The sequence below is a fragment of the Castor canadensis genome, chromosome X, assembly GCF_047511655.1.
Source record: "Castor canadensis chromosome X, mCasCan1.hap1v2, whole genome shotgun sequence".
NCBI lineage: Eukaryota > Metazoa > Chordata > Mammalia > Rodentia > Castoridae > Castor > Castor canadensis.
In genome coordinates this window covers 68621940-68634267 of record NC_133405.1, presented here as the reverse complement: position 1 = coordinate 68634267, position 12328 = coordinate 68621940, and the positions used below count along the sequence as shown (strand labels likewise).

At 33.7% G+C, this 12328-nt stretch overlaps 1 protein-coding gene across 1 annotated transcript in view; it reads left to right on the top strand.

Annotated features, from left to right (window-relative positions):
* Window positions 1–12328, top strand: part of LOC141419452 (uncharacterized) — a 237422-nt gene that overhangs the window by 28779 nt on the left and 196315 nt on the right. Inside the window, exon 5 of the mRNA XM_074062253.1 lies at window positions 3267–3354. Within this exon, the coding sequence (XP_073918354.1) occupies window positions 3267–3354 (88 nt within the window). The remainder of the gene's footprint in view (window positions 1–3266; window positions 3355–12328) is intronic.

The following is a 12328-nucleotide window of genomic DNA, read 5'->3' as shown; positions in this document are numbered from 1 at the left end:
TATATAATGTACTTAAATAATAGTTGGAAATTCACAATACTAGATTTTATCATTTTATCAAAGTGGACACATTATAAAATTCACATTATGGTGTCAGAATTAAGTATTCTAAAAGTTTCAGTAATTTCCTCAGTTTAAGGACTGTAGATAGATCTTAGGATAGTAAGATTCTCCTTTCGCAATAAGATGATCTATGCATAATGACCTCATATGTCATATAATATCTTTCAAATACAGTAAATCATCTTATTATCTTTGTTTTTCTGTCTGAAGATATTAAACTTTAGTTTATAGCATTACAGATTGTCGTAGTACTTGTTTATGAACTAGTGACTACTAAATAAGAGGTATTCAAATAACCATTCCACTAAGCTTGACAACACATTGAGCATTCTAAAACATGATCTTTGAATACCAAAAATGGTATGAATGGAAACATCAAAAATCATTACGGTATGTCTTGTGCTGAGCATGTTGTTATAAAATACCTCAGTACTTTAAAATGTTTTGCTTTAATCACTTTTGATTTTACAAAGACCTCCTAGGAAAGTCCATATGTCTTGAAAGTTTTATCAGGGATTCATCTGGCTTATTTCTGAGAAGATAGAAACATGGATCTTAAGAATAGTTTTATGACTCAACCAAATTAAATTTCCTATACTATAATTGCATTTTCATTTACCAAATATCTGGTTAGAGTGTACACTACAGGGATAACTTCTTTCCTCTTTGAAATTAAATAATTATGATCCAGCGGAAAGTAATTTTTGTGGTTTATTTTATAACTGGACTCATCTCTGTGTTTCTAAAAATATGGAAAATATGCTGATAAGATATAAATTTTCCATTACTAGTTTTAATATTGAATTCTTCTCAAATTGTGTTTAGAGCTACTATTTGTTCTGATTCAGCCTTGTTTAATCAAATTTATGATTTGAGGCCTAAAATTACTTCAGCTATATTTAAAAGAATCATATACATTTAATGAGTCATATCAGTAATAGAGGCAATAAGTTTGAGAACTGAAGTTAGTTGAAGAGTATAATTCAATGCATCATCATGAGTAAAAGAGAAAATTCTGGTTATCTGACCTGTTCTCAGGAAGATTTTCTTCTTTTATGTGGTGGCACTGGGGTTTGAACTCAAAGCTCCATACTTGCTAGGCAGATGCTTTCCCACTTGAGAAACAACCCCAACCATTTTTGCCCTGGTTATTTTTTTTTCACTTTTTCAATTATTTTTCATTTATTCACATGTGCATGCATTGTTTGGGTCATTTCTCCCCCTACCCTCCCTTCCATCCTCTCCCTCTTCCCCCCTCAGTTCCAGGCAGGTCCTGTTCTACCCTGGTTATTTTTGGAGATAGGCTCTCACTTTTTGCTCAAGCTGGCCTGGACTGTGATTCTCCTATTTTGTGCTTCTTGTTGTAATGGGGATGACAGGTGCATGCCACCATGCCCAGTAGTTTTCCATTGAGATGGGGTCTTGAAAACTTTTCTGCCCTGACTAGTCTGAAATACAACCTCCTGATCTCAGCCTCCAAAGTAACCAGGATTAAGGGCAAGATCCACCAATACCTACCTCCTCTTGTTTTTTTGTACATTTCTAAAATATTTAGTCTTTATGTTGAATTACTTAAACTTTTTAAACTGAGCTATAGTGCATAAAAGATTGATTTCTTAAGTACCTATAAGCTTACGTATACATGATAAAAGTTCATTTTAGTGCTACTTTATTAGTAGCAATAAATATACAAAAGTTATATTATCAACTTTGCTGTAGAAGTCAGTCTTTTAAAAAAGATTTTAATCATGATACTAAATGAAAGTGTTAGAAATTGTTGACAAAGATTTTCCTCATTATGTTATGTTTCTATTAGCCACTAAAATTGTAAGTGACTTACTGATTTAAATTAGAAAAAAATTATGACAAAATTCACTGGAAGGTTGTATACTATTTGAAGACCACTTATTTAAGCATTACTACCCAAGATCCTATTTGTAAGGGAACATAAAATTGAACATGTTTTATGATGAAAATTAACAGATAAAGTAGTAGGAGGAGGGTAAGCTCCAGTGTTTTTTTAAAAAATGAGTCAATATTTTCTTACTTATTTGCTCATAACATTTTGGTCTAGGAATAACTAAGAGGAGACAAATGGCCAAAGTAACTTTGCCCACGTTTTGTACTGTGGACAGTTATAGCAGATTGCGCTATGTATTCTGGCAGTTACTTTTATCACTTAAGTTTAGAAGCTTAATTAAAGCATTAATTACTTCCTTTAAATACACTTAATCATAGCTTTTAAATAAAGAAGTAGCTTGAATCTTTGCCCATGCTATATGCTTCAGAAATGCACCTTCAAAAAATGGCACTTTAATGTAATCACCAAAGATTGCAATTTCCTAGGAATTTAGGGAGGCTTACAAAATTCTTTTTTTCTTGGTGATTTTTAAAAGCAAAACTTCAGTTATCTTGTGAGAGTAAATATGGGTTAATCACTGTAGTGCTTGCTAATTTATTTTACAAAAGGTATCTTGAAAATTGTTGCTTATTTTTCAAATATTCTTTTTTTGTGATGGTTTCATATAATAGGTAAGCACTCTACCCCTCAGCTATACTTGCAGCCTAAAATATTCTTAATACACAGATGAAGTGGGTGATCATTTTCCAACAAAGTCATATAAGTTTTATTGTCTCATTCAAATTACTTGTTATTGCAGGTATCTCAAACCACAGAATGCTAAAACCTGTATTAGATATAAATAATAAGAAGTCTCAAACTTATCATTTAGCTCTGCTGTCTTAAATAAAATTGTTTTTTCATTTGTGGCAAGAAATGGATACCACACACAGTCAATCTTCGTTTTTAAGGGATAGATAATCCACTTATGGATGATACAGTTAATTAATATTTGAACCTTTTCCTTCCTCCTTTTGTTCATTTTTAATGTAATCACTTATATAGTAAGGAAGTTAAGAAAAAGGAATTAAGATAAAAAGAGATCTACTCTGCCTTCTACTTTTTTACTGTAATTTGTAAAACAAGAATAATTATTGTAAATTGTGTTCTTACCATTTTGCCATTTTATTAAGACAATAGAAATATTTCATTTTTCAATTTCTACACACACTTTTTGTTACTTTTTAATATATTATTGTGATATCTATAATTTTGCTGACCCTTGGCACTTGATCTCAAGCTCTCTGTTTTTTGGATCATAACTTTCAATTGATGGAATCTCTTTATCATCCTTCCCTGGCAGGCCTCCATTTGATTGCATGTCAGAATTTTCCAGTCTGAAAAGTCATCTCATTAAACATATCACATTACTGAAATATTTTTCTGAACAGGTAAGACATGGTTTATTGTGCTGTTCTCCATACGTCCTCATATGCATTTACTTATCAAGTACAGTAATTTTATCTTCAATAACTCCTGTACAACCTGTCCATTCTTTACTATTTCAAGGGCCCATATTTTATTAGAAATAGAGTATATAGCCATCAAATGGTATCTCATCAAATCTCTTTCCTATTCATCAGAATTTATGACTATTGATGGATTTTTCTAAAAAAACCTATTAAGCTGATCAGAAACCTTCAAGTGGTCACTACTGTCTAGTAAATATCTAAACATGATAAACTAGTGTCAAGTGTCCTCCTTTACCTTTATATTTTATGTGACATACTTTAAAATATTTTACTCATTTATTCATAAAATTTTCATGTTTATCTCAATCTGTTAGGAATTTTTTGTCATACTATTTAACCCATCCAGAATTTACTACCTTGACTTCTTTCATTATCATTACATGAATCTGTCTTTTAAGGACTAATTATATCATTCATTCTAACTTCCATTCATCCCTCCACCAATCCATCTACCAAATAGGGTGATGCCTCTTTTTGTAGTTCTTACTCTCTATAATTTTACATTTGATGCTTTGTAAGGATTTTCATTGTGCGGATACATGTACTAGGTTTCATAGAGGCAATGAAAATGAATAAGATAGAATTCTTTCCCTCAAAGTTTAATAGAATAGTGATATAGTTAAACAAGTAGTATTTAAGTTTTGGTGTATATATAATGCCTTAACAATAAATTTTAAATCTCTTGAGTCCAGGTATTATCTTAAATCACTTTCTGATAAGACTGTTAAAATAATGTTTATAAATTGTAAGTGGTTTAATAAATACTTGATGGTGAGCTGGTTGTGGTGATGCATGCCTATAGTCTCAAATACTTGAAAGGCTGGAATAGGAGAATCATTTGAGCCCAGGAGTTCATGCTAACCTGCATAGCATAATAAGATCCCATTCAATATGAATATATATATATATATATGTTATCAAACATATCAGGAAGTTGTTAAATAGTGTTCATTATTCATTATCACATTATAATTCATGGATTGTATTTGTTTTTCAGAAATTAGTTCAAAGGTTGGTTACATGTAAGAATTTTCAATAATAGTAGCTCATACTTACATTGTAGTTACTACTTAGCAGGCACTGTTCTAAGGTCTAATTATCATTATCATAACTATTAATCTTAAAATCCTAGCTTCAAGCCTGTTGGCAGTATGAAGTTTCTTTAGGTGAGAGTAAATATTAGAAGACCAGGAAGTGTATGGTTAACTAAGGTCCAACTTTTTTCTGTATTAATACACAGAGGGGATTCTTGGTTCTAATGGTCCTCTTCTTAACTTGACTCCTACCATTTCTAGTTTTACTGTGGAGAAAGAGTCACAGGAAATTATATCTCACCAAAATTAGTCAGCTACTTCCAAGAAAGGCACTTTAGATTCTTACTAGACTAACCATCCCAACAAAAAACATAGAAAATGTAAAGAAAGCTAGAACAAAATAAAACAAATTCTCTTTGGGTGATATCAGAAATTTAAGGTGGAGTTCGTAGTCTAAGATCCTTAAAATAATATCTTCCAGTAGCCAAAACTTAACCTTGATTTGTGAACTTTTCTGCTTGTAGTCTATATTTTGATAAACCTCTTAACTTGCATGTGTGCCATTGTTCCTTAAAGTAATCCATAACTTTTTTTAGTTATAACTGACTTTTATATTATCCTGGTGAAGAACAATTTAATAAGGAGGTTCATTCCATGCTAGCTTGCCAGAGTACATTAAATGCCAGCAGTAGTACTCATCTTCTAGTTTCAGGCATTAACTCCTGGATATCTTCTTTCTATGTGTTACTTCAGACTGATCTCTGGTTTTGCCTGGATTTCATGGTATGCAAATTTGAAAATTTATTTAAAAATGGTTTGGGGCCTTGATTTTGCACAGAAATTTTTACTTACATACACATACACACACACGCACACACGTGTATATATGTATATGTATACTTCTTTATGCATATATTTGCTTTATATATGTATATATTTTTTACAGTGCTGGGGATCAAACCCAGGGCCTTCCACATGCTGGGCAAGTATGCTACCCTTTAGCTACATTCCCACCTTTTACTCATACACTCATGAAAATGCTTGACTGTTGTTTAAAGCTTTCCCATTTTATTTAAAAAAAACTTGTAGGAAATTTTTCACTTAGGAGATATACCAGATAGTATGTCATACATGAGTCCAGTTTTTTCAAATACTAATCAGGTCCATGAAAATAAAAGTATAAACTGATTTTTTATAAATTGTATGAACTTATCTTTCCACTTTCTTTTCAAATATTAGTTAACCACATTAAGTATTTGATTGAGATGATGGTAGCTTTCTAGACAACTTTGTTTCGTCATTGTTTAGGAAACTTACAGGAAATATTCTCCTTATCAGAAAGTGCTCAGTGTGCCTATTTTTCATTGTATTGTGCCCTCTGAATTTTTAATTTTTATTTCAAGTAACTTTTGACAGATAAAGTGAAATTTATTTTAAATAAATTTTGTTGGAATAATCTTACCTTCAGTATGGCAAGGTTTTTTTAAATCATACTTAATGAATCATATTATAAATTCACTATTAATTTTTTCAATGGAGCAAAGTTAATAATAAGCAAGCAGAATGTTTTTCTATTGTATTGGGAGTCGCGAGGAACTTAACATTTGTATAGTCAAATTATAATGTAAAGCAATGTTCATGGTTGCCTAGTTAGTGGAGAAGAAGGTTCTTCTTCTTCCACTATTTCCTAATGTTCCTTTAATAAAAGACAATTTTTAAAACACAGTTTTATTGAAATTTAATTTACACATATACAGTTCACTAATTTATTTTATTTTTATAACTGATACATAAAACTTATATATATTAATGAGATATCAGGTAATGTTAAATACATGAATTGTATAATATTTAAATCGAGTTGAATTTTTATCTTCTTAAACATTTATCATTTCTTTATGGTGAAAACTTTCAAAATATTTCAAAATATTTTCTTCTGGCTTTTTGAAATATACAGTACATTATTATCTATAGCCACCCTACTGTGCAATAGTACCCTAGAGTTTCTTGCTCCTATCTCACTATGACTTAATATCCATTAATCGACCTTTCTCCGTCCCTCCCTTCCACTTTCACTGGTGGTAACCACCATTCCATTCTCTTGTTTTCATTCTTTAGACAATAATTTATTGGTTTTTATAATTGAACCCCCTTAGATAAGCCCTTAAATATTTAGTACAGTGAATTACCTCTGTACAAATGGAAAAATAAATTTACTAGTTCTAGACAAATACGGCTTCTAATTTCTGTACAATGCTAACTAAACAAGGTAAACTGAGACATTGTTCCTAAGTTGACAGAACAGCTAAAATTTCCAAAAATTGAAATTATATGTATATATGTTTATACAAATAGACCAATAGCAGTAGTATGTTATGCATCAGTAACAGTGACAACTTTTCAAGATTCTGCAGTCATCTGAACCAAATTATAGAGGCATTCAGCTCACTCCATTAAAAAAAAGGTCAAAAGCAAAACTCTAGAAAACAACGAAATTCTGTTACTGTTGTTGTACATGGGACCATTCTTTATTCGTTTCTCCATTTTTTAATTTTTATTTTCATATTATTCTTGTACTGGAGGTACATTGTTACATTTACAAAAGTGCTTAAAATATATCTTAGCTGGATTCACCCTCTCCATCATTCTCCTTTATTCTCCTCCCCTGCCCCCTTCTTAGAGTAGTTTCAACAGGTCTCATTTTTCCATTTCATACATGAGTACCTAACATTTCTATCACTCAACCCTCAAATTCTATAAGATCAACATTATTTTTGATTCCACAAATAGTGGAGATCATGTATTACCTGTCTTTCTGTGTTTAACTTATCACTTACCATCATGATCTCCAGTTCAAGTCATGCTGTCACAAATGACAGAATTTCATTCTTTTTTTATGACTGAGTGGATTTCCATTGTATATGGGTACCAAATTTCTTTATCTGTTCATCTATAGACATATACTTAAATTGTTTCCATTTCTTAGACATTGTGAATTGGATACAATTCACAATTGTATATTGTGAAGTGGATGCAGTGAACATGATTATACAGATGTCCCCACTATATACTTATTGTGCAGGTGTCCCCACTATATACTGAGTTCATTCTCTTTGAATATATATCTAGTAGTTGAATATATATCTAGTGGTTGGATTGCAAAATTACATAGTAGATCTATATTTAATTTTTGAGGAATCTCCATTCCATTTTCCATAGGGGATATATTATTTTACATTCCCACCAATAGTGTGAAACTGTCCCCTTTTTGGCATATCCTTGCCAGGACTTGGTATATTTTGCCTTATGATCCTTACTAGGGTCGGGTGATATCTCATTATGGTTTTAATTTGCCTTTTTCTGGTGATTACTGATGATGAGGATTTACCATCTTTTGAGAAAAAATTATTTAGGTCTATTGTCCAATTTTTAATCTGATTGTTTTGCTTTTGCTATCAATTTTTTTGAGTTCCTTGTATCTTCTGGAAATTCATCGATTGTTGCATACATAGTTTGCAAATATTTTCTCCCAGTCTGTTGATTGTCATTTGGTATGTAAATTTTTTCCTTTGTTGTGCAGAAACTTTTCAGTTCGATGAAATCCCATTTCTCTGTCTTTACTTTTTTTCCTGTATTTTGGGGGTCTGGGTCTAAAAGTCCTTGCCCATTTTGAAGCATTTCCCCTATGCTTTCCTCTAGTAGTTTCAAAGTTTCAGGTCTAACATGTAAATCTTTAATCCATATCGAATTATTTGTTACTGGTGAGAGATAGGGGTTTATTTTTATTTTTCTGCATGTGGATAGATAATTGTTGCAACACCATCTAGTCATGTTCTTTTATTACTGAGTTCTAAGGACTTTTTTTTATCTGTTCTCAATACAATTCCCTTATCAGATAAGTGACTTTTTCTGTTTATTCAGATATTCCTATGTGTATACATTGTTTGGGTCATTTCTCCACCCTGCTCCACACTCCCTCCATTTCCCCCTCACTCCCTTGCTTCCAGGCGGAACTGCTCTGACCTTTTCTCCAATTTTGTTGAAGAGAAGGCATAAGCAATAATAAGAAAGACAAAGCATTTTTTCTAGTTGACATAAAGATAGCTATACAGAGAGATTTCTGCATCGTTTCCATGCACAAGTGTACTACAAATCGAATTGATTCATCTTTACCTGACCTCTTCACTACTTCCTGGTCACCTTCGCATATTGACCTCTGTCGTTTTAAGGTTACTGTATTAGCTCTCTGCAGTGGGGACATCAGACACTTTCAAGTTTTGGGTTTCCTACTTATACCCATTCCTCCCTTATGTCCTCTCTCCTTAGCATGTGACCCAAGTCCAACAAAATTACTGCCTTTGCCCTAGAATAAAATACCGCATATGAGGTAGAACATATGGTTTTCGGTCTTCCGAGCCTGGCTAACTTCGCTCAGAATGATGTTCTCCAGTACCATCCATTTACTTGCGAATGCTAAGATTTAATTTTCCTTGATGAATGAGCAAAATTCGATTGTTTATAAATACCACATTTTCTTAATCCATTCATCAGTAGTGGAGCATCTTGGCTGCTTCCATAATTTGGCTACTGTGAATAGCGCTGCATTAAACATGGGTGTGCAGGTGACTCTGGAGTGACCTGAGTTGCAATAATTTGGGTATATCCCTAGAAATGCGATTGCTGGATCATATGGCAGATCTACGTTTAGTTTTTTAAGTAGCTTCCACATTGTTTTCCAGAGTGGTTGCACTAGCTTGCATTCCCACCAGCACTGTACCAGGGTTCTTTTCTCCCCACATCCTTGGCAACACCTGTTGTTGATGCTGTTTTTGATGATATCTAACAGGGGTGAGGTGGAATCTTAGCGTGGTTTTGATTTGCATTTCCTATATGGCCAAAGATGGTGAGCATTTTTTCATGTGGTTTTTGGCCATTTGAATTTCTTCTTTTAAAAAACATCTGTTTATTTCAGTTGACCATTTCTTTAGTGTTTCAGTGATTTGGGAGAGTTTAGTTCTTTTTTTATTCATTTATTCATATGTGCATACATTGTTTGGACCATTTCTCCCCTATACCCTCACCCCTTCACTCTCCCCTTCCCCCACAATTTTAGGCAGAACCGGCTCTGACCTTTTCTCCAATTTTATTGAAGGAAGACATAAGCAATAATAAGAAAGACAAAGCATTTTTGCTAGTTGAGATAAGGATAGATATACAGAGAGATTCCTAGCATTGCTTCCATGCACAGGTGTGTTGCAACCCAAATTGATTCATCTCAACCTGACCTTTCATTAGTTCCTGATCCCCTTCTTATATTGACCTCTGTTGCTTTAAGGTTTCTGTATTAGCTCCTCTGCAGTGGAGACATCAAACACTTTCATGTTTTGGGTTTCCTACCTATCCCCATACTTCCCTTATGTGCTCTCCCCTTAGCCTGTGACCCAAGTCCTACAACATTGCTGTATTTGCCCTAGGTCTAAAGTCCACATATAAGGGAGAACATATGATTTTTGGTCTTCTGAGCCTGGCTATCCTCGCTCAGAATGATGTTCTGAGTTCCATCCATTTATTTGAGAATGATAAGATTTCATTCTTCTTCATGGCTGAGTAAACCCTGATTTTCTTAATCCATTAGTCTGTAGTGGGGCATCTTGGCTATTTCCATAACTAGGCTATTGTGAAGTGTTGCAATAAACATGGGTGTCCAGGTGCCTATGGAGTAACCTGTGTTGCATTCATTTGGGTATATCCCCAGGAGTGGGATTGTTGGATCATATGGCAGGTCTATGTTTAGATTTTTAAGAAGCCTCCAATTTTTTTCAAGAGTGGTTGCACTAGCATTCATTCCCACCAGCAGTTTACCAGGGTTCTTTTTTCCCCCACATCCTCACCAATACCTGCTGTTGGTGTTTCTAATGGTGGCTATTCTAACAGGGGTGAGGTGGAATCTTAGTGTGGTTTTGATTTTCATTTCCCTTATGGCTAGAGATGGTGAGCATTTTTTCATGTGTTTTTGGCCATTTGAATTTCTTCTTTTGAGAAGGTTCTATTTAGTTTAGTTGCCCATTTCTGTATTGGTTCATTGATTTTGGGAGAATTAATTTTATAAGTTCCCTGTATATTCTGGTTATCAGTCCTTTGTCTGATGTATAGCTGGCAAATATTTTCTCCCACTCTGTGGGTGGTCTCTTCAGTTTAGAAACTATTTCTTTTGTTGTGCAGAAGCTTTTTAATTTTATGAAGTACCATCTGTCCATCCTTTCTCTTAGTTGCTGAGCTGCTGGGATCTATTGAGGAAATCCTTGCCTATACCTATTACTTCCAGAGTATTCCCTGCTCTTTCTTGTACTAACTTCAGAGTTTCAGGTCTTATGTTGAGGTCCTTGATCCATTTTGAGTTGATACTAGTACAGGGTGATAAACATGGGTCTAGTTTCAGTTTCTTGCAGATGGATAAGCAGTTTTCCCAGCAACATTTGTTGAAGAGGCTGTCTTTTCTCCATCATATGTTTTTGGTGACTTTGTCAAAAATAAGGTGGGCATAGCTGTGTGGATTCATATCTGGGTCCTCTATCCTGTTCCACTGGTCTTCATATCTGCTTTTGTGCCAGTACCATGGTGTCTTTATTGCTATTGCTTTGTAATGTAGTTTGAAGTCTCGTGTTGTGATACCTCCAAGCATTGCTCTTTTTGCTGAGAATTGCCTTGGCTATTTGCGGTCTCTTGTGTTTCCAAATGAACTTTAGGGTAGATTTTTCAATCTCTTTCATGAATGTCATTGGGATTTTGATGGGATTTGCATTGAACATGTAGATTGCTTTTGGTAGTATAGCCATTTTTACTATGTTGATTCTTGATGTTGCGAATCCATGAGCACAGGAGATCTTTCCTCCTTCTGTAGTCTTCCTCAATCTCTTCCTTCAGGGGTTTGTAGCTCTCCTTGTAGAGGTCATTCTCATCCTTTGTTAAGTTTACTCCTAGGTATTTGAATTTTTTGAGGCTATTGTGAATGGAATTTTTTCCATATATTCTTTCTCAATTTGTTTGTTGTTGGTGTATAAAAAAGCTAATGATTGTTGTAAGTTGATTTTGTATCCTGCCACCTTGCTGTAGTTGTTTATGTTGTCTAGGTGGTTTTGGGTAGAGTTTTTTTTGGTCTTTAAGATCATGTAGGATCGTGTCATCTATGATCATAGATATAGGATCATGTCATCTGCAAATAAGGATATTTTTACAGTTTCTTTACCTATTTGTATTTCTTTTATTTCTTCTTCTTGCCTAATTGCTCTGGCTAGGAATTCCAGGATTATGTTGAATAGGAGTGGGGATAGTGGACACCCTTGTCTCATGCCTGATTTTAGGTGAAATGGTTTCAGTTTTTTCCATTAAGGATAATGTTGGATACAGGTTTGTCATATATACTCTTTACAATATTTAGGTACATTCCTTCTATTCCTAGTTTTCTTAGAGCTTTTATCATGAAGTGGTGTTGGATATTATCAAAGGTTTTTTCTGTATCTATTAAGATGATCAAGTGGTTTTTGTCTTTGCTTCCATTGATGTGCTGTATTACATTTATTGATTTGCATATGTTAAACCACCCCTGCATCCCTGGAATGAAGCAAACTTGGTGGTGTTGAATGGTCTTTCTGATGTTTTGTTGGGTTTGGTTTGCCATTATTTTATTGGGAATTTTTGCATCAATGTTCATTAAGGAGATTGGCCTATAGTCCTCCTTTTTAGAGGTGTCTTTGTCTGGTTTTGAGATGAGTGTAATACGGGCTCCATAAAATGAGTTGGGCAGTGTTCCTTCCCTTTGTATTTCATGGAACAGTTTGAGGAGGGTTGGTATTCATTCT